This window comes from Squalius cephalus (genome assembly GCF_949319135.1).
Source record: "Squalius cephalus genome assembly, chromosome: 13".
Lineage (NCBI taxonomy): Eukaryota > Metazoa > Chordata > Actinopteri > Cypriniformes > Leuciscidae > Squalius > Squalius cephalus.
Genome location: NC_137134.1, coordinates 7178885 through 7197534, shown reverse-complemented (window position 1 = coordinate 7197534; position 18650 = coordinate 7178885). Strand labels below are relative to the sequence as shown.

Sequence of the window (18650 nt, the reverse complement as noted above, 5' to 3'; positions counted from 1 at the left end):
CTTATTTTAGAGCTTTGGCCATGATCACATTCCCCTGTATGTCTTTACCTTGTTTAGCTCTCCCCATATACGCCTGGCTTTCACGTGCATTCCCTGCGAAGTCTTGTTAGTTGTTTACACTGCATCTCTGAGCGTTTTCCTCTGTTTTCCATGTTCCTGGTTCTTGATATCTGCCTGTGTCCTGGTTTTCCCGTTCCTGTCTCACCCTCGGGATTAGTTTGTTTGATTGGACTGATTTACTGTGCTCTGACTTGGGATTACCCTTTCAATAAACTGCATTTGGATCCTCAACCTTTGTGTCTCAGAGCAGTTTGTGACAGTTTTCAATAAAACAAAATATTATTTATTATTTTTATATTTATTATTATTTATTTTTGATCACTTTTACTCATGACATGCTAGCTGGCAACAAAGGATTCCATTCATTATGCTAAGCTAAGCTAGCGGTGGCGCTTCCAAACTAAAACAATGCATGCACTGAGATATTTATTTATTTATTTATTTATTTTTCTTATCTGACTGAAACGTGGCAGTCATGTGTTTTGAAACTGCATCCACTAGTTTTTATAAGTCAGACCAGGTTTGCATATGACTAAAATATGTTGCAGGTCAGGGTGACTATTCACAGATTTTCAGTATGAGGAAACATCATGCAAATCCCATCAGGGTCATTCCATGTGAACTTAACCAGAGGTCAAACACAAGAAGTGCGTTTCCCCCATTTTTGAACTGTCACCGTTGAATTATAATGCAACAAAGATTTCTAAAGTCAACAGATTTAACTATCAATCTCTGTGTAAAAAATCAAATAATCAAATGACAGAAGTGAAAACTGTCATTTTGACCCCCTCGACAAAATAGTGGATTACTCCGTAAATATATACATCTGTGACATTTAATATGTTAGCTTTCATATTTATAATTTGATTTATGTCAAATCAAAAAATTTGAGCCGGGGAAGTTTCTGAAATTTGGTTGTGATCCATCAATCATTCTTGGTATAACGACACGCTATCTGGTTATTTAAGATGAGATTGAAAAAAAAGTTTTTAAATAAGTAAATGTGAGGAAAAAAGTGACTGATACTTCTTATCTTATCTTCTCATAACAGTTTGTTTATTTAGGTTTCTTGTAATTTCCTCATTACTGATTCTGGTTAATTCACTTGAAGTGCCAAGTTTCAAACATTTAAAAAATGAGAAGCATTGACTTGATGGGTTCAGATCGTTATCAAGTGTGACTTCTCAACATATACTAACTTCCTCCTAGTAGATAAATGTAAATGCACACGTCTGCGGTACGTTTTAGTGTTAAGGTTAGAATTAAGATAAAATTAGTACAATAAGTAACAACATTTGCATTGGCCAGAGTATATAATCGCCAGAAATGTTGCCAAGGTTTTTAAAATATATTTATAATTTATTTATATAAGCTTTAGATTTTCCTATAGCACATTAAAATGTCAAATTGGTGTGGCTATAAAAACAGTATAGGAGGAACTCTGGAGAAAAGGGTTTTATTGATATTTCACATTATAGAAACACATAGAATTTGAGTTACACACTGAAAATATGTCTATAAATATGTTATTAAAAATAAACATTTATGTGCAGGAAATTTATTTAAACAAGTGACTTGACTAAACCTGTTTAATGTGTAAAGTGCCAACTGAGATTGCATGTGGACGGACAGAAGTTTTCCATGTCAGATCCTTAGGCCAACAATTTTCTTTGTTTCTTCACAGTAATCTTGATGGTCCCATTAATGTTTGCTGAGAAAATCTTGGCAAACTGAAATGAAAATTGACAAATTTATATGCATGTTAGGAACAACACATTCCAGATCCCAGTTTTATGGCAGGGCCCATCTTGTACTGCCACAGTGGAGAAAGGTTTGCTACATTTCGATTGGATCTTGGTGGATTAGCACCAAAAAAAATTCCAACACCATCTGATAAGGATGCTAGGACTTCCTCAAGCATGGGAAGGACAGGACTTCTCATTGGTCCACAGGCAGTTTATGCCCTGAACCCAATTTGAATAATCTCAAAGCTAGGGCTGCACGATTAATCGCAATAAAACCACACGCGATTTGGCAAAGGCTGCGATTATCTTATGCGCAGCTTGTCAGTGGTGCCTTCACGTGCTATGGTAATTATGGTAAATACCAAAAGCCGACGTGGAAAATGCACATGAACACCCCCTCATGTGGTATTTTCCACTGGGCAACTCGTAGAATATTTTGATGCACGAGTTGCCAAGGTGAGATAACCTTTGACCTTTTCAAAATGGCGGAGAGCAACGCAAGAGTCGTGAATACTGTTAGCGGATAGTTTTTGTAGCCTATACAATGTTGTGTCATTAACAATTATAATATAATGCGTTAACACTCAATTTTCAACTTTGCCGCAATTTCCTTGGTTCATATTTAATCATTTTATGTCGTTTTATTTTTTTTAAATTATTAATTATGTTTTAATAATTAGAATAGCACCACATTTACGGTTTTTTGTTTTGTTTTGTTTTTTTGTAAAGATAAAAAAGATACTCTACTGACACAGACCTTGCGGGTATTACATTACGACAACAAAAGCACTTGAACACAACACACTGGTAAATACCAGTTCACAAGTGGAAAATATCATCTTTTCCATAGCACATGAAGGCAGCATGAGTGCAGCTGATCGGAAGTAAATAATGCCCCATCTGAACGCCAGAGGGCGCTCTCACGCAAACACGATAAACATGCAGTACAATGCGCATCATTCCAGGAAATCCCTATCGCTGTAGCTGAATAAACAGAAGATTGAAACGCTTTGATTAAACATGACTTATAAATACACGACTGACTTATTCTGTGTAAGAAGCACATCATCTCACAGAAGGAGGAGCTCAACTGTCGTTATGAAGTGAGTTTGGAGTAAATGCATGTTATTAAATGTTGTCTGTTGTTGGACAAGAGGTTTATAAATGCTTCTCATGTTCTGGAAAGATGTTTGACGCATGTTGTTTTGTTACAAGTGACTCAAACTCACAGTGCTTTCAGATGGAGCAGCGTTTACAGAGCCGTACATCAGTGACAAGCTGCAAAAAATAAATAAATAATGGCAGCCTTTGCGATTTTAAAATCGCGATAAGCCATCTAGATTTATTACATGTAAATTGCGATTAATTGTTCAGCCCTACTCAAAGCAAACCGCAACTTTTTGGATTAGTTAATCTCTATTTGTTTAGAACATTGCCAAAGGTATTCTGGTGGTGGTTTGGAAAGTGAGAAATGCATTGATAAAACGTACTCGGTTACTAACGCAACCTTGGTTCGATGAGATAACGGGAACGAGTACTGCGTTGCTAGACGCAACGGGAAAAATCCTTTTTCTCCGATTACTGAAGATGCATGCGTGAAACTGCATGAGCCTATGGTGAGAAAGGCTGGGGCTATCCATAAGAGGGCGTTCTGCCATAGGGAATCAGGTTAATTCAACTGAAGCGAGTAAGTTCCCTTTCGATACGGTTCACTCGTACTGCGTCGCTAAATGCAATGGGAACCAAGTCCAATCACGCCGTGCTTAGATCTGCGAAATGACAATTGTTCTGGGGCCCTGGCCCAGGGCGCATGAATAAGGGCCCAAGGGTGCCAAGGCTAAGATAGGTCGGTATAACAGCCCAAACACAATGGACTCGGACTACATGTCAGAGTCTCATGGAGTGTTCTAGCGGGTTGAGCTCACGTAGAGGTCGAAGCCCAGCTTACACAGACAGGAGCCGTGCTTGTAGCCCAGGGACATCCAGGTTATAGAATCTGGTCATGCCTCTGGTGGAGTGCACTTTTAATCCGATGGGGCACTGTAGACCCATTGAAGCGTAGCCCAACGCAATCGTATCCACTATCCAGTGGGACAGTCTTTGCTTTGAAACCAGATGTCCTTTGGTGTGGCCAACAAAGCACACAAAGAGCTGCTCTGACTGCCTGAACGAGGCAGAGCGCTCAATATATACTCTTAAGGTGCGAACAGGGCAGAGTAATTTCCTCATTACTGATTCTGGTTAATTCACTTGAAGTGCCAAGTGGTTTCAAACATTTAAAAAATGAGAAGCATTGACTTGATGGGGGTTCAGATTGTTATCAAGTGTGACTTCTCAACATATACTAACTTCCTCCTAATAGATAAATGTAAATGCACACGTCTGGGGTACGTTTTAGTGTTAAGGTTTGAATTAAGTGCAATGGGAACCCAGTCCAATCGAGCCATGCTTATAACTGCGAAACGACAGTTGTTTTTGGGGCCCTGGCCCAGGGCGCATGAATAAGGGCCCAAGGGTGCCAAGGCTAAGATTGCATTTAACATAGTGAGAGCCTCCGTCTTCAATGAACGTGGCTTGTGGGGACGGGCACGGCAGAGATGCGGCGGAAAATTGCTCTTTTAGAGAAATAAGCTCTGTTATACTCACCCGATAGTTGCAGGGGAGGAGCGTCATTCTCAGCCGCCTGTTTATATAGAGGGATAGCCCCGCCCATTTCGGCGGGCTTTCTGACCATAGGTTCGTGCAGCTTATTCTATAATCTTCAGTAATTGGAGAAAAGGTAGTTTTCTCATTGCGTCTAGCGACGCAGTATGAGCGAACCGTATCAAACGGGAACTTTAAAGACACTGCTCTAACCGTGTGCTTTAGATCAGTGTTTCCCAACCCTGTTCCTGGAGGCACACCAGCACTACACATTTCCCAACTCTTCCTAATCAAACACACCTGATTCAACTCATCTGCTCTTTAGTAGAGACTCCAAGACCAGAAATAGAAAGGAGACATCCAAAATGTGTAGTGCTGGTGTGCCTCCAGGAACAGGGTTGGGAAACACTGATCTAAAGTGCACAGTTAGAGCAGTGTCTTTAAAGTATTAAACCGTCAAACATTTCAATTTCACTGAGTACTTAAAGTTTGTTAACTTTCTCTGCTGATTTCTAAAAATTCATATTTTAGGTCTGCTGACAGTGGGTCTTGACATTTGTCTGACCATGGTATAAGTTTCACAGTTTGTTGATCTTTCATTTAAAGGGCACCTATTATGCCCCTTTTTACAAGATGTAATATTGGTCTTGGGTGTCCCCAGAATGTATTTGTGAAGTTTCAGCACAAAATTCCCCACAGTTAATTTATTATAACCATTTGAAAATGTCATTTTTGGGGCCTGTTTTAAAAAGAGCTGTTTTGGTCTATACCACTTTAAATGTAAATGAGCTGCATATCCCCGCCCTGCTGCTGGACCTAGATGATGAAGAGACTCCGGCACAGAATAAACACGAATGAGAATAGACTAAACGTCTCGGAATGGTTGTTTGATACATTTATGTACTTACAAAGTTTTAATCGCGTCCCCTTTGCAATTATGGATGTGCAACACACACACACAAAAACTTTCGCGCATTTTTTTAAACTAACTTACAAACACGCTTATGTGGCAAATATGAGAAGATGGCTAACGTTACAGAACCAGAAAACAAATGCTGTAGGGAGATAGACGTTTATGAGAGGTATTCATTTTACATTTGTTATTGCTGTAAAAAATAATGTACGTGACATAAAACAGTCTGACGTTGTTTGGTGAGACATCCTATGACGACGACAATAAATAGCTTTAGACGCATTTGTTGTTGAACTGGCTGACATCGATTGAAATGACTATTTGCTCAAAAATAATAAAATACACTTACTTCTTCTGGAGGTGACGTTGGATCGCGAACAGTATGAGCAAAAACCATACACATGCACACTTGAGGATTAACTTTGACCCTCGTTCACTAAACAGTCAGTCAGAACATGATTCTCGTATTTAGGAAGTTTAAGTGGCGCCTTTTCTTCATAAATAAAATCCATCCGCTGCGTTTTCAGTGGCTCTGATGTCAGTGAAGACTAGTATGTCCATTCTTACATCCCACAACGGAAGACCTACACTTCTTAGGAGACATTACCGGCTGTCGTTGAAACAATGGAGGATGCAGATCACCGAGGGCGGGGTCTATGCCAAAACCAGATGTCAATCAAATCACGTCGGTGGGGCTTAGCTCATTTCTACGTCACAATGAGGAAAATCTAGAACAGGGTGTTCTGAGACAGTGCTTATGATTTATTGAGATAGTAAAAAAACTACTGGGTGGATTTTTATCATTCTAGGGTGGTTTTGCTCACACACTGCCAACACACATTTATGTTCAAACACCATGTAAAAGTGAATTTTGCATAATAGGTGCCCTTTAACAAAAACCTGGCTTGGTAAAAAGTTTGATAAGTTTGGGTTTTGAGAGATCTCTTTCTATTCCAACCATAATGCAAAGTCTGCCCAACGTTGGAGTTTGATGTAAAGACAACATTAGGTTTTGACATCAGATCAAAATTAATTTTTAACCAAACTTTGACATCTGCCCAACATTGGACCTTGACGTCACACAAAAATTAGGTTTAGACGTCAACGCAATTTTCACTTTCAACCAATATTTGACATCTGTCCAATGTTGGCGCTTGACGTCAAACAAATGTTGGGTTTACTCGCCAACCGGGTTTTCATTCTTAACCAAACTTTGACATCTGTCCAACATTGGAGTCCAACATCTTCCTGATGTTACATTGACGTCCAGTGCCCGCTGGCGTAATGTCAATGTGTCATGCAAAGAAAAGGGATTCATTCAAAATAGTCTCACATAGCCAGATGGTATCAAATATACTTTAAAAAGTATCATAAAAGTGTAATTTTACCTCATCGTTCGACATGCCTGTGAATTGCAGAGCTTGTGTGAACATATCCACATCTTTCTCTATGATGAGATGCATTTTCCTGCATTTTTTTTTATGTGTTTATTTTGTTATTAAGAGAAAAGCGCACAGCACATATGATATTTACATATCCATCTAAACGTCGCTCTCGTTAACAGTACATCACTGCAAAGGTATTTCCAATTTCTTTTTACTTCTAAGCAAAGAACGAAAAAGAACTTTGTTGTGACTATATTGGGGTATTGAATCACGTTCAGTCTCTTGTAAATTATGTGTGCAGGAGTGTGAGCAATAAGTTGCTGGGTGCAGTTCACTTAACGGCCACCAGTGCGCTAATAACAAGGGGTTTCTGAATTCTATATAACCCTTTTAAAAGAGAGAGTTAAGGGGTTATGAGAATTGTTGTTTCCTTCATGCCATGAATACAATACATTTCAATTGTAATTGCTTGCTGGATATATTTTTGTTCTTAATCTTTTTTTTAACTCAACAGAAAGTATTTTTTTAAATTAGACAGAATAGTTGAAAGACAAAATATTAGCTTACCTTGTCAATATATGTAATGATCTCATCATCGCTCAGCTCAACAAAGGATCTCATTTTAAAAGTTGCATAAGCAAATGCTGTCATATAAAAATTCACATTAGATTCATATCAGCATAGGTGAATACAATTTTAATAAGAAAATCTTGGTGGATAAAAACTGCATAAACAGATAAAATTAATTTTTCTTACTTCGGGGAAGAACATCTGTAGATGAAGATGTTGACTGAGCTGTGGATGTTGGCGCAGTTGTTGTTGACTGAGTAGTAGATGATCGAGTGGTAGATGATTGAGTGGTAGATGTTGGCGCAGTTGTTGTTGACTGAGTTGTAGATGTTGGTGCAGATGTTGTTGACTGAGTGGTAGATGTTGGTGCAGTTGTTGTTGACTGAGTGGTAGATGTTGGTGCTGTTGTTGTTGATTGAGTGGTAGATGTTGGTGCAGATGTTGGTGCAGTTGTTGTCGTTATTGTTGTTGTTAGAGTAGTAAATGTTGGTGCAGTTGTTGTTGACTGAGTGGTAGATGTTGGTGCAGTTGTTGTTGACTGAGTGGTAGATGTTGGTGCAGTTGTTGTTGACTGAGTGGTAGACGTTGGTGCAGTTGTTGTTGACTGAGTGGTAGACGTTGGCACAGTTGTTGTTGACTGAGTGGTAGACGTTGGTGCAGTTGTTGTTGACTGAGTGGTAGACGTTGGTGCAGTTGTTGTTGACTGAGTGGTAGATGTTGGCGCAGTTGTTGTTGATTGAGTGGTAGATGTTGGCGCAGTTGTTGTTGACTGAGTGGTAGACGTTGGTGCAGTTGTTGTTGACTGAGTGGTAGACGTTGGTGCAGTTGTTGTTGACTGAGTGGTAGACGTTGGTGCAGTTGTTGTTGATTGAGTGGTAGATGTTGGCGCAGTTGTTGTTGACTGAGTGGTAGATGTTGGCGCAGTTGTTGTTGATTGAGTGGTAGATGTTGGTGCAGTTGTTGTTGATTGAGTGGTAGATGTTGGTGCAGTTGTTGTTGACTGAGTGGTAGATGTTGGTGCAGTTGTTGTTGATTGAGTGGTAGACGTTGGTGCATTTGTTGTTGATTGAGTGGTAGACGTTGGTGCAGTTGTTGTTGACTGAGTGGTAGATGTTGGTGCTGTTGTTGTTGATTGAGTGGTAGATGTTGGTGCAGTTGTTGTTGGTTGAACTACCATTGTTGGTCCAGCTGTTGTCGTTTGTTCAGATGTAGATGTTGGTGCAGTTGTTGTTGATTGAGTGATAGACGTTGGAGCAGTTGTTGTTGATTGAGTGATAGATGTTGGTGCAGTTGTTGTTGACTGAGTGGTAGATGTTGGTGCTGTTGTTGTTGACTGAGTGGTAGACGTTGGTGCAGTTGTTGTTGACTGAGTGGTAGACGTTGTTGTTAGACTTGTTGTTGGTTGAACTATGGTTGTTGGTCCAGCTGTTGTCGTTTGTTCAGATGTAGATGTGGGTTCAGTTGTTGTTGGTTGAACTACCGTTGTTGGTCCAACTGTTGTCATTGGTTCAGATGTAGATGTGGGTTCAGTTGTTGTTGGTTGAACTACCGTTGTTGGTCCAGCTGTTGTCGTTGGTTCAGATGTAGATGTGGGTTCAGTTGTTGTTGGTTGAACTACCGTTGTTGGTCCAGCTGTTGTCGTTGGTTCAGATGTAGATGTGGGTTCAGTTGTTGTTGGTTGAACTACCGTTGTTGGTCCAGCTGTTGTCGTTGGTTCAGATGTAGATGTGGGTTCAGTTGTTGTTGGTTGAACTATGGTTGTTGGTCCAGCTGTTGTCGTTTGTTCAGATGTAGATGTGGGTTCAGTTGTTGTTGGTTGAACTACCGTTGTTGGTCCAGCTGTTGTCAATTGTTCAGATGTAGATGTGGGTTCAGTTGTTGTTGGTTGAACTACCGTTGTTGGTCCAGCTGTTGTCGTTGGTTCAGATGTAGATGTGGGTTCAGTTGTTGTTGGTTGAACTACCGTTGTTGGTCCAGCTGTTGTCGTTGGTTCAGATGTAGTTGGTTCAGTTGTTGTTGGTTGAACTACCGTTGTTGGTCCAGCTGTTGTCGTTTGTTCAGATGTAGATGTGGGTTCACTTGTTGTTGGTTGAACTACCGTTGTTGGTCCAGCTGTTGTCGTTTGTTCAGATGTAGATGTGGGTTCAGTTGTTGTTGGTTGAACTACCGTTGTTGGTCCAGCTGTTGTCGTTGATTCAGATGTAGATGTGGGTTCAGTTGTTGTTGGTTGAACTACCGTTGTTGGTCCAGCTGTAGTCGTTTGTTCAGATGTAGATGTGGGTTCAGTTGTTGTTGGTTGAACTACCGTTGTTGGTCCAGCTGTTGTCGTTGGTTCAGATGTAGATGTGGGTTCAGTTGTTGTTGGTTGAACTACCGTTGTTGGTCCAGCTGTTGTCGTTTGTTCAGATGTAGATGTGGGTTCAGTTGTTGTTGGTTGAACTACCGTTGTTGGTCCAGCTGTTGTCGTTTGTTCAGATGTAGATGTGGGTTCAGTTGTTGTTGGTTGAACTACCGTTGTTGGTCCAGCTGTTGTCGTTGGTTCAGATGTAGATGTGGGTTCAGTTGTTGTTGGTTGAACTACCGTTGTTGGTCCAGCTGTTGTCGTTGGTTCAGATGTAGATGTGGGTTCAGTTGTTGTTGGTTGAACTACCGTTGTTGGTCCAGCTGTAGTCGTTTGTTCAGATGTAGATGTGGGTTCAGTTGTTGTTGGTTGAACTACCGTTGTTGGTCCAGCTGTTGTCGTTGGTTCAGATGTAGATGTGGGTTCAGTTGTTGTTGGTTGAACTACCGTTGTTGGTCCAGCTGTTGTCGTTTGTTCAGATGTAGATGTGGGTTCAGTTGTTGTTGGTTGAACTACCGTTGTTGGTCCAGCTGTAGTCGTTTGTTCAGATGTAGATGTGGGTTCAGTTGTTGTTGGTTGAACTACCGTTGTTGGTCCAGCTGTTGTCGTTGGTTCAGATGTAGATGTGGGTTCAGTTGTTGTTGGTTGAACTACCGTTGTTGGTCCAGCTGTTGTTGTTGGTTCAGATGTAGATGTGGGTTCAGTTGTTGTTGGTTGAACTACCGTTGTTGGTCCAGCTGTTGTCGTTGGTTCAGATGTAGATGTGGGTTCAGTTGTTGTTGGTTGAACTATGGTTGTTGATTCAGCTGTTGTCGTTTGTTCAGATGTAGATGTGGGTTCAGTTGTTGTTGGTTGAACTACCGTTGTTGGTCCAGCTGTTGTCGTTTGTTCAGATGTAGATGTGGGTTCACTTGTTGTTGGTTGAACTACCGTTGTTGGTCCAGCTGTTGTCGTTTGTTCAGATGTAGATGTGGGTTCACTTGTTGTTGGTTGAACTACCGTTGTTGGTCCAGCTGTTGTCGTTGGTTCAGATGTAGATGTGGGTTCAGTTGTTGTTGGTTGAACTACCGTTGTTGGTCCAGCTGTTGTCGTTGGTTCAGATGTAGATGTGGGTTCAGTTGTTGTTGGTTGAACTACCGTTGTTGGTCCAGCTGTTGTTGTTGATTCAGATGTAGATGTTGGTTCACTTGTTGTTGGTTGAACTATGGTTGTTGGTCCAGCTGTTGTCGTTTGTTCAGATGTAGATGTGGGTTCAGTTGTTGTTGGTTGAACTACCGTTGTTGGTCCAGCTGTAGTCGTTGGTTCAGATGTAGATGTGGGTTCAGTTGTTGTTGGTTGAACTACCGTTGTTGGTCCAGCTGTTGTCGTTGGTTCAGATGTAGATGTGGGTTCAGTTGTTGTTGGTTGAACTACCGTTGTTGGTCCAGCTGTTGTCGTTGATTCAGATGTAGATGTGGGTTCAGTTGTTGTTGGTTGAACTACCGTTGTTGGTCCAGCTGTTGTCGTTGGTTCAGATGTAGATGTGGGTTCAGTTGTTGTTGGTTGAACTATGGTTGTTGGTCCAGCTGTTGTTGTTTGTTCAGATGTAGATGTGGGTTCAGTTGTTGTTGGTTGAACTATTGTTGTTGGTCCAGCTGTTGTCGTTTGTTCAGATGTAGATGTGGGTTCAGTTGTTGTTGGTTGAACTATGGTTGTTGGTCCAGCTGTTGTTGTTTGTTCAGATGTAGATGTGGGTTCAGTTGTTGTTGGTTGAACTACCGTTGTTGGTCCAACTGTTGTCGTTTGTTCAGATGTAGATGTGGGTTCAGTTGTTGTTGGTTGAACTACCGTTGTTGGTCCAGCTGTAGTCGTTTGTTCAGATGTAGATGTGGGTTCAGTTGTTGTTGGTTGAACTACCATTGTTGGTCCAGCTGTTGTTGTTGATTCAGATGTAGATGTGGGTTCAGTTGTTGTTGGTTGAACTACCGTTGTTGGTCCAGCTGTTGTCGTTTGTTCAGATGTAGATGTGGGTTCACTTGTTGTTGGTTGAACTACCGTTGTTGGTCCAGCTGTTGTCGTTGGTTCAGATGTAGATGTGGGTTCAGTTGTTGTTGGTTGAACTACCGTTGTTGGTCCAGCTGTTGTCGTTGGTTCAGATGTAGATGTGGGTTCAGTTGTTGTTGGTTGAACTACCGTTGTTGGTCCAGCTGTTGTTGTTGATTCAGATGTAGATGTTGGTTCACTTGTTGTTGGTTGAACTATGGTTGTTGGTCCAGCTGTTGTCGTTTGTTCAGATGTAGATGTGGGTTCAGTTGTTGTTGGTTGAACTACCGTTGTTGGTCCAGCTGTTGTTGTTGATTCAGATGTAGATGTTGGTTCACTTGTTGTTGGTTGAACTATGGTTGTTGGTCCAGCTGTTGTCGTTTGTTCAGATGTAGATGTGGGTTCAGTTGTTGTTGGTTGAACTACCGTTGTTGGTCCAGCTGTTGTCGTTGATTCAGATGTAGATGTGGGTTCAGTTGTTGTTGGTTGAACTACCGTTGTTGGTCCAGCTGTTGTCGTTGGTTCAGATGTAGATGTGGGTTCAGTTGTTGTTGGTTGAACTATGGTTGTTGGTCCAGCTGTTGTTGTTTGTTCAGATGTAGATGTGGGTTCAGTTGTTGTTGGTTGAACTATTGTTGTTGGTCCAGCTGTTGTCGTTTGTTCAGATGTAGATGTGGGTTCAGTTGTTGTTGGTTGAACTATGGTTGTTGGTCCAGCTGTTGTTGTTTGTTCAGATGTAGATGTGGGTTCAGTTGTTGTTGGTTGAACTACCGTTGTTGGTCCAACTGTTGTCGTTTGTTCAGATGTAGATGTGGGTTCAGTTGTTGTTGGTTGAACTACCGTTGTTGGTCCAGCTGTAGTCGTTTGTTCAGATGTAGATGTGGGTTCACTTGTTGTTGGTTGAACTACCGTTGTTGGTCCAGCTGTTGTCGTTGGTTCAGATGTAGATGTGGGTTCAGTTGTTGTTGGTTGAACTACCGTTGTTGGTCCAGCTGTTGTCGTTGGTTCAGATGTAGTGGGTTCAGTTGTTGTTGGTTGAACTACCGTTGTTGGTCCAACTGTTGTCGTTTGTTCAGATGTAGATGTGGGTTCAGTTGTTGTTGGTTGAACTACCGTTGTTGGTCCAGCTGTTGTCGTTGGTTCAGATGTAGATGTGGGTTCAGTTGTTGTTGGTTGAACTACCGTTGTTGGTCCAGCTGTTGTCGTTGGTTCAGATGTAGATGTGGGTTCAGTTGTTGTTGGTTGAACTACCGTTGTTGGTCCAGCTGTTGTCGTTGGTTCAGATGTAGTGGGTTCAGTTGTTGTTGGTTGAACTACCGTTGTTGGTCCAACTGTTGTCGTTTGTTCAGATGTAGATGTGGGTTCAGTTGTTGTTGGTTGAACTACCGTTGTTGGTCCAGCTGTTGTCGTTGGTTCAGATGTAGATGTGGGTTCAGTTGTTGTTGGTTGAACTACCGTTGTTGGTCCAGCTGTTGTCGTTGGTTCAGATGTAGATGTGGGTTCAGTTGTTGTTGGTTGAACTATCGTTGTTGGTCCAGCTGTTGTTGTTGATTCAGATGTAGATGTGGGTTCAGTTGTTGTTGGTTGAACTATGGTTGTTGGTTCAGCTGTAGTCGTTTGTTCAGATGTAGATGTGGGTTCAGTTGTTGTTGGTTGAACTATCGTTGTTGGTCCAGCTGTTGTTGTTGGTTCAGATGTAGATGTGGGTTCAGTTGTTGTTGGTTGAACTACCGTTGTTGGTCCAGCTGTTGTTGTTGGTTCAGATGTAGATGTGGGTTCAGTTGTTGTTGGTTGAACTATGGTTGTTGGTCCAGCTGTTGTCGTTGGTTCAGATGTAGATGTGGGTTCAGTTGTTGTTGGTTGAACTATCGTTGTTGGTCCAGCTGTTGTCGTTGATTCAGATGTAGATGTGGGTTCAGTTGTTGTTGGTTGAACTATGGTTGTTGATTCAGTTGTTGTTGTTGGTTCAGATGTAGATGTGGGTTCAGTTGATGTTTCCAGTTGAGTTGTAGATGTGGTTTCAGTTGTTGTTGTTAAATCCAATATAAATGCTGGTGTAGTATTTGTTTCCAGAAGAGATGCAGATGTGACTTCAGTTGTTGTAGGTTCAGCCAGTGTTGTTGGAGCAGATTCAGTTTCTGCTATAGTTGAACTCTCTGTTTGATTCTCTGTTGTTTGTGCAGCTAGTAATGTAAAATAAATAAATAAACAACAAAGCTTTAATAGATAAAATAGAAGAAAGGCAAAAGATGGATATATAATATAATTGAATTGTTGAACTCTGTTTCAACATGGTTTAAATATAATTAGATGCATTGTTGATCACTCTAACCAAGCACTAACAATTATAATTCTCTGTGTAATTTTCATATGTGAACGAAGGATAGTGACACTTAAAAATCAGGCATGAACACCTTTTCAACTTCACTTGCCCTTAATAAAACAGCTCAATGGCTTTGGAGGAAAGACAGAAATTCTCCCGCATTACATTTTTGGGTCCCACTTTATATTAAGTGGCTTTAAGTACTATGTACTTACATGTACGTACATTGAAATTAATCATTTGATACAATGTACTTATTGTGTAACTACATGTTTTTACATTGTACTTACATTTTTAAAATTCCTGCATGTAATTACAGCTGTAATTAATTTATGTAATTACATTTGTAATTACACAGTTGACCCTTCCCTTACACCTTAAACCTACCCAATCCACCACACCTGTCCCCAACCTTACCCGTATAACACCTCAATAGCAGCAAAAGTGTTTTACAATACAACATGAACACAATAAGTACATTGTACTTATTTTTTTTATGTAAGTACATAGTACTTAACGCCACTTAATATAAAGTGGGACCCATTTTTGTGCTAAAAGATTGATTAGTTCGTTTTACACAGATTCGAAAAACTGAAGGTTCAGTCTTTTAGGTCAAACAGTTTGCATTTTGGGAAAAAACAATAATTCAAAATGAGAGAGACAAAGAGCAATCTATGAGCATATTTGAACCCTTGAAGGGCCTTGCGGGAAGGGTCACTTCTTGAAGGCAAAGTTCAAATGAAAGTGAGCAACTGAATTACTTCACAAGGGATCCTCCCACAAATCCGTTAGCAAGGGCTAAAATCATCACCTTCCTAAAATAATTGCCTAAGTAATTTTTTGACAAAAATGATTTTTTTTGCTTAAGTCATCTCCTCATGATGCTGGCCACCTCTGGTAAAATCGCCCACACCCTCAGTTGAACAGATCATGCAATTCTACCCCAGTAGTATAATGGCCTATGTGTGTGACTTAGGCCGTTTTATTTTGCCTAAGTCAAAAGACAATGAGACTTAGGCAATTCTACAAGCTTTTCAAGATGGCAGCTGCATCAAGAAGAATGAAAATCTACTCAACCTCTGAAGTTATTTTTCAGGTTTTTGTTTTCTGAGAAACCTGAAAAAATTACTTGGCAATTATTTTATCTGATATCTGATATTTTATATAACTACTTCTGCCTAAATATGCACTGTTACACAAATCTACCTATGTCTGGTATCTTTATATAAATATGTACCTAAATTCAACCCCCACAAAAATGTATATATTATTAGTTTTCTGTCTGTAAAAATAAAGAGAATGAAGTAACTACAAAGAAAGTTGTTAGAATAATCATGAGTAAATATTTTAATAAATTGACAGAGCTAATTTAAATAATTTAATTACAAGCTGGCTTTGATGGAACTCAGAAATAATTAAAAAAATAATAAATAAAATAAAATGTACTAAAATAAAAATTGTAAAAATAAAATTAAATAAAAAAATATTTTTTTTTGACAGATTTTTTTTCACATTCTTTGACAGATTTGTTGATTAAGGGAGTGGTTACATTTTGTGCCTGTTATGGTTTGGTTTGTTTGGGTTTTTTGTTTTAGTTGTTATTGTTGTTCACATATTTGATTATTTGAAAAATATGTTAAATTATGTTACCACTGACATTAATTTTTTTTGGTTTGAGACCAGTAGATTTGCACAAAAAAAAAAAAATCTGATAAACAACCACATTTTATTTTAATTTTTTTTATATAAAAACACATGCAACAATTCAGATAGCACAGGCTATCATAATGACATCCTATTGGCTGGAAAGGTCTTTGAACTATTATGAAAACTGATAATGTGGGACCTGGGGGTTTTCCATAAGTATTATGCTGAAATATTGTTTTGTTTATTTTGTTATAAATTTTCTTTTTTTAGTTGTTTGTTTATTTTATTTATGTGTTTTTTTTCTTTTTAATAGTTTGAAATAAAGATTTTCAATTAAATTAAATTCAATTCAATTCAAATCTTATCGTCAAACACCGCACTCTTGGTTGATTGACCCAAACCTTGCTTACTAGAGGTATGCTGGTTCCTTTGTATAATTTTTTTTGTCTTTTGCCTAAATATTTGGAAATGAGAGCACATGGTGATGTGTACATGGTATTTGTTTTATAGAGATAACCAGGGCAATTCACCCAAAGCAGCTGCTTATTTGTCTTTTATATCAGGTATGTTTTCTGTTTCATACTATTTTCTTATTTAATGTGATTTTTTTTTTAACTCAATTTATGTTTCATGCTCCTTTTTTGGGTCCCTTTAACTGCATGGAAGAGAAAACAAGGGCGATTCACTCACAAAGAGTCTGCTTGTTTTGTGTTTTATGTCAGGGAATAAAAGCTCCTGATAAACTGCCTCCTGCTGTCCCGTGTCTAACTCCACAAAGCTACGCAGAATCAAGTGCTTTATAACTGTTGTTGCTGGCCGCACATCACACTTTGTGGTTACACTTACCCTCAAACATACCCAGGTATGTCACATAACCTGCTTCAATAAATACCTCTCAGCTACAACACCTTAAAGTGCTCTGACAGGGAAGTCTCATTTTGGTAACACAATACTGAAAACGACCATGAACCGTGCAACATATTTCATTATCAGTTGTGTTATAGAGTGCTTTTTTACCTTTGTCACAAACACAATCAAAATAACTTAAGTTACAAGTTTGGTTTGTATTCGCAGGAATAATTTGCTTTGCCTTTTGTTGGCAGTTGGCTTTGGAATGTAATGCGTAATTATTAAGGCATTTAAGGAGTTGTAGAGCAAGAACTGAGTTATTATAATACAGATCAACTTGAACACAATGAAACTTCACCCACTTGTGTGAAGAGGAGTTTCAGTACCGAATCACCATGTGTGTATTCACTCAAATAAGAGAGAACCACAGGATTCTGTTTGCCTGACTTGTGATTTATTTTTATGAAGATGGGGTAGGAAAAGTATTTTAACATCCAATTAATCATTAATAATAAATTATTTCTTGGGTATTTTGAATGTTGTATTAAATACTTAATGTAACAAACATTAATACCAAATTAATTATTGTTATGGTTTCATTTTTCATTCTAAAAACTGATCTGATTTCAGATTAACAGATTATAATTTTGGCTATTTTGTTACCAAAGACTGTAAGAAATCTTGCAATCTTTATATTCCTTAACATTATTGTGGTTTGAACAATCATTCAGGCAGTTTCTACCATTAATTCAAATTCTACACAAATATACTAAATACGATATCTCACAATATATTCCAATTGTTTTAATCGTTTTTGTGGCAGAGATGTAATTCTCTTACATGTATTCTCACATCACATATACTCACATATTTAGATTTAAATAGACCTCTTACCTGTTAGTATTGATCTACCAATCAGTGAAGCCAATCCAGCATATAAAATAAATCGAAACATCTTTCAAGAGTTTGCTAACGAACCTAAAGCGAGAAAAATAACCTCTGAGAAGCAACCTAATGTGAATAATGCTTACTTAATGACTGACCATCTTCTGATTGATTAATATCTGACAGAGGACTGATATGTTTTGACAGACTGAAACTGTCCTTAAACTCCACCCATCATTTATTTTATACTAATATAACAGGTTCTCAGAGTGGGTCAGTGTGTGTTCAGTAAGATTTCTGTTTTAAACTGGTACAACTTTACAAGAAGGTTTCATTTGTTAACATTAGTTAGTTAACATGAACATTAAAAAATACTTGAGCATTTATTAATCTTAGTTAATTTCAACATTTACTAAAACATTTATTAAAATCAAAAGTTATATCTGTTCATTATTTAATGGACTTGAGCTGACATGAATTATCAATGGACAGTTATATTATTATTAACTATAACATTAACAAAGATGTTGAGATTCCAGAAAAGTTCACTGGAAAGTTTGATCCTTTCTTCTGCGTGCTTCCCTTTGCCTTTGTTTGTTTAGCTTTGACAAGTGCTCGTCGATTCGCTGGGTTTTTCTCATGTCATTTAATACCTTTATTACCCCTTATTTAAAGATTGCCTTGTGCATTGAAGCTGTCTAGCTCGCTGAGCGATTCTCAGCACTCTCAGTCTGTTTTCTCACTGTAGTGCTTTGTTTGTCACTGTGTTTAGCTCTCAGACATCATCATCATCCTGGTTTCTTTCCAGTGGGACTCCTGGATCTCTACCCATGCTCTCGTTTGAGCCAGTGCTCAGCTTTACCCTATAGACGGATCACCGCTCTCCTCAGTAGTTAATGCATTAACTAATGGACCTTATTGTTAAGTGTTCCCATTAAAGGGGTTGTATAATGCCCTTTTCACAAGATGTAAAATAAGTCTTTATGTGTATGTGAAGTTTTAGCTTAAAATACCCCGCAGATATTTTTATATAGCATGTTAAAGGTGTCACTTTTTGAGGGTGAGCAAAAATGCACCGTTTTTGTGTCTGTCCCTTTAAATGCAAATGAGCTGCTGCTCCCGGCACAGGGGGCGGAGCTTCAAGAGTGTCCTTTTACCTCACACAGACATGCACTGAAAATTTAAAAAACTTTTAACCTTTTTATGTTCAAACCGGTGTCAGAAAGATGGTGAGACTCAGGAAGAAGTGACAACATGTAGAAGCAAC

At 39.1% G+C, this 18650-nt stretch overlaps 1 protein-coding gene across 1 annotated transcript; it reads right to left on the bottom strand.

Moving 5' to 3' along the window:
• Positions 1–1096: 1096 nt before the first annotated feature.
• Positions 1097–8820, bottom strand: LOC307169575 (uncharacterized protein; the record flags this gene model as incomplete). Its single annotated transcript, XM_079890309.1, has 4 exons — positions 1097–1790; positions 7314–7390; positions 7503–8504; positions 8618–8820. The coding sequence occupies 3 exons, from the start codon at positions 8818–8820 to the stop codon at positions 7369–7371; spliced, it is 1227 nt and encodes a 408-aa protein (XP_079746435.1). The 3' UTR covers positions 1097–1790; positions 7314–7368.
• Between the last annotated feature and the right edge of the window lie 9830 nt (positions 8821–18650).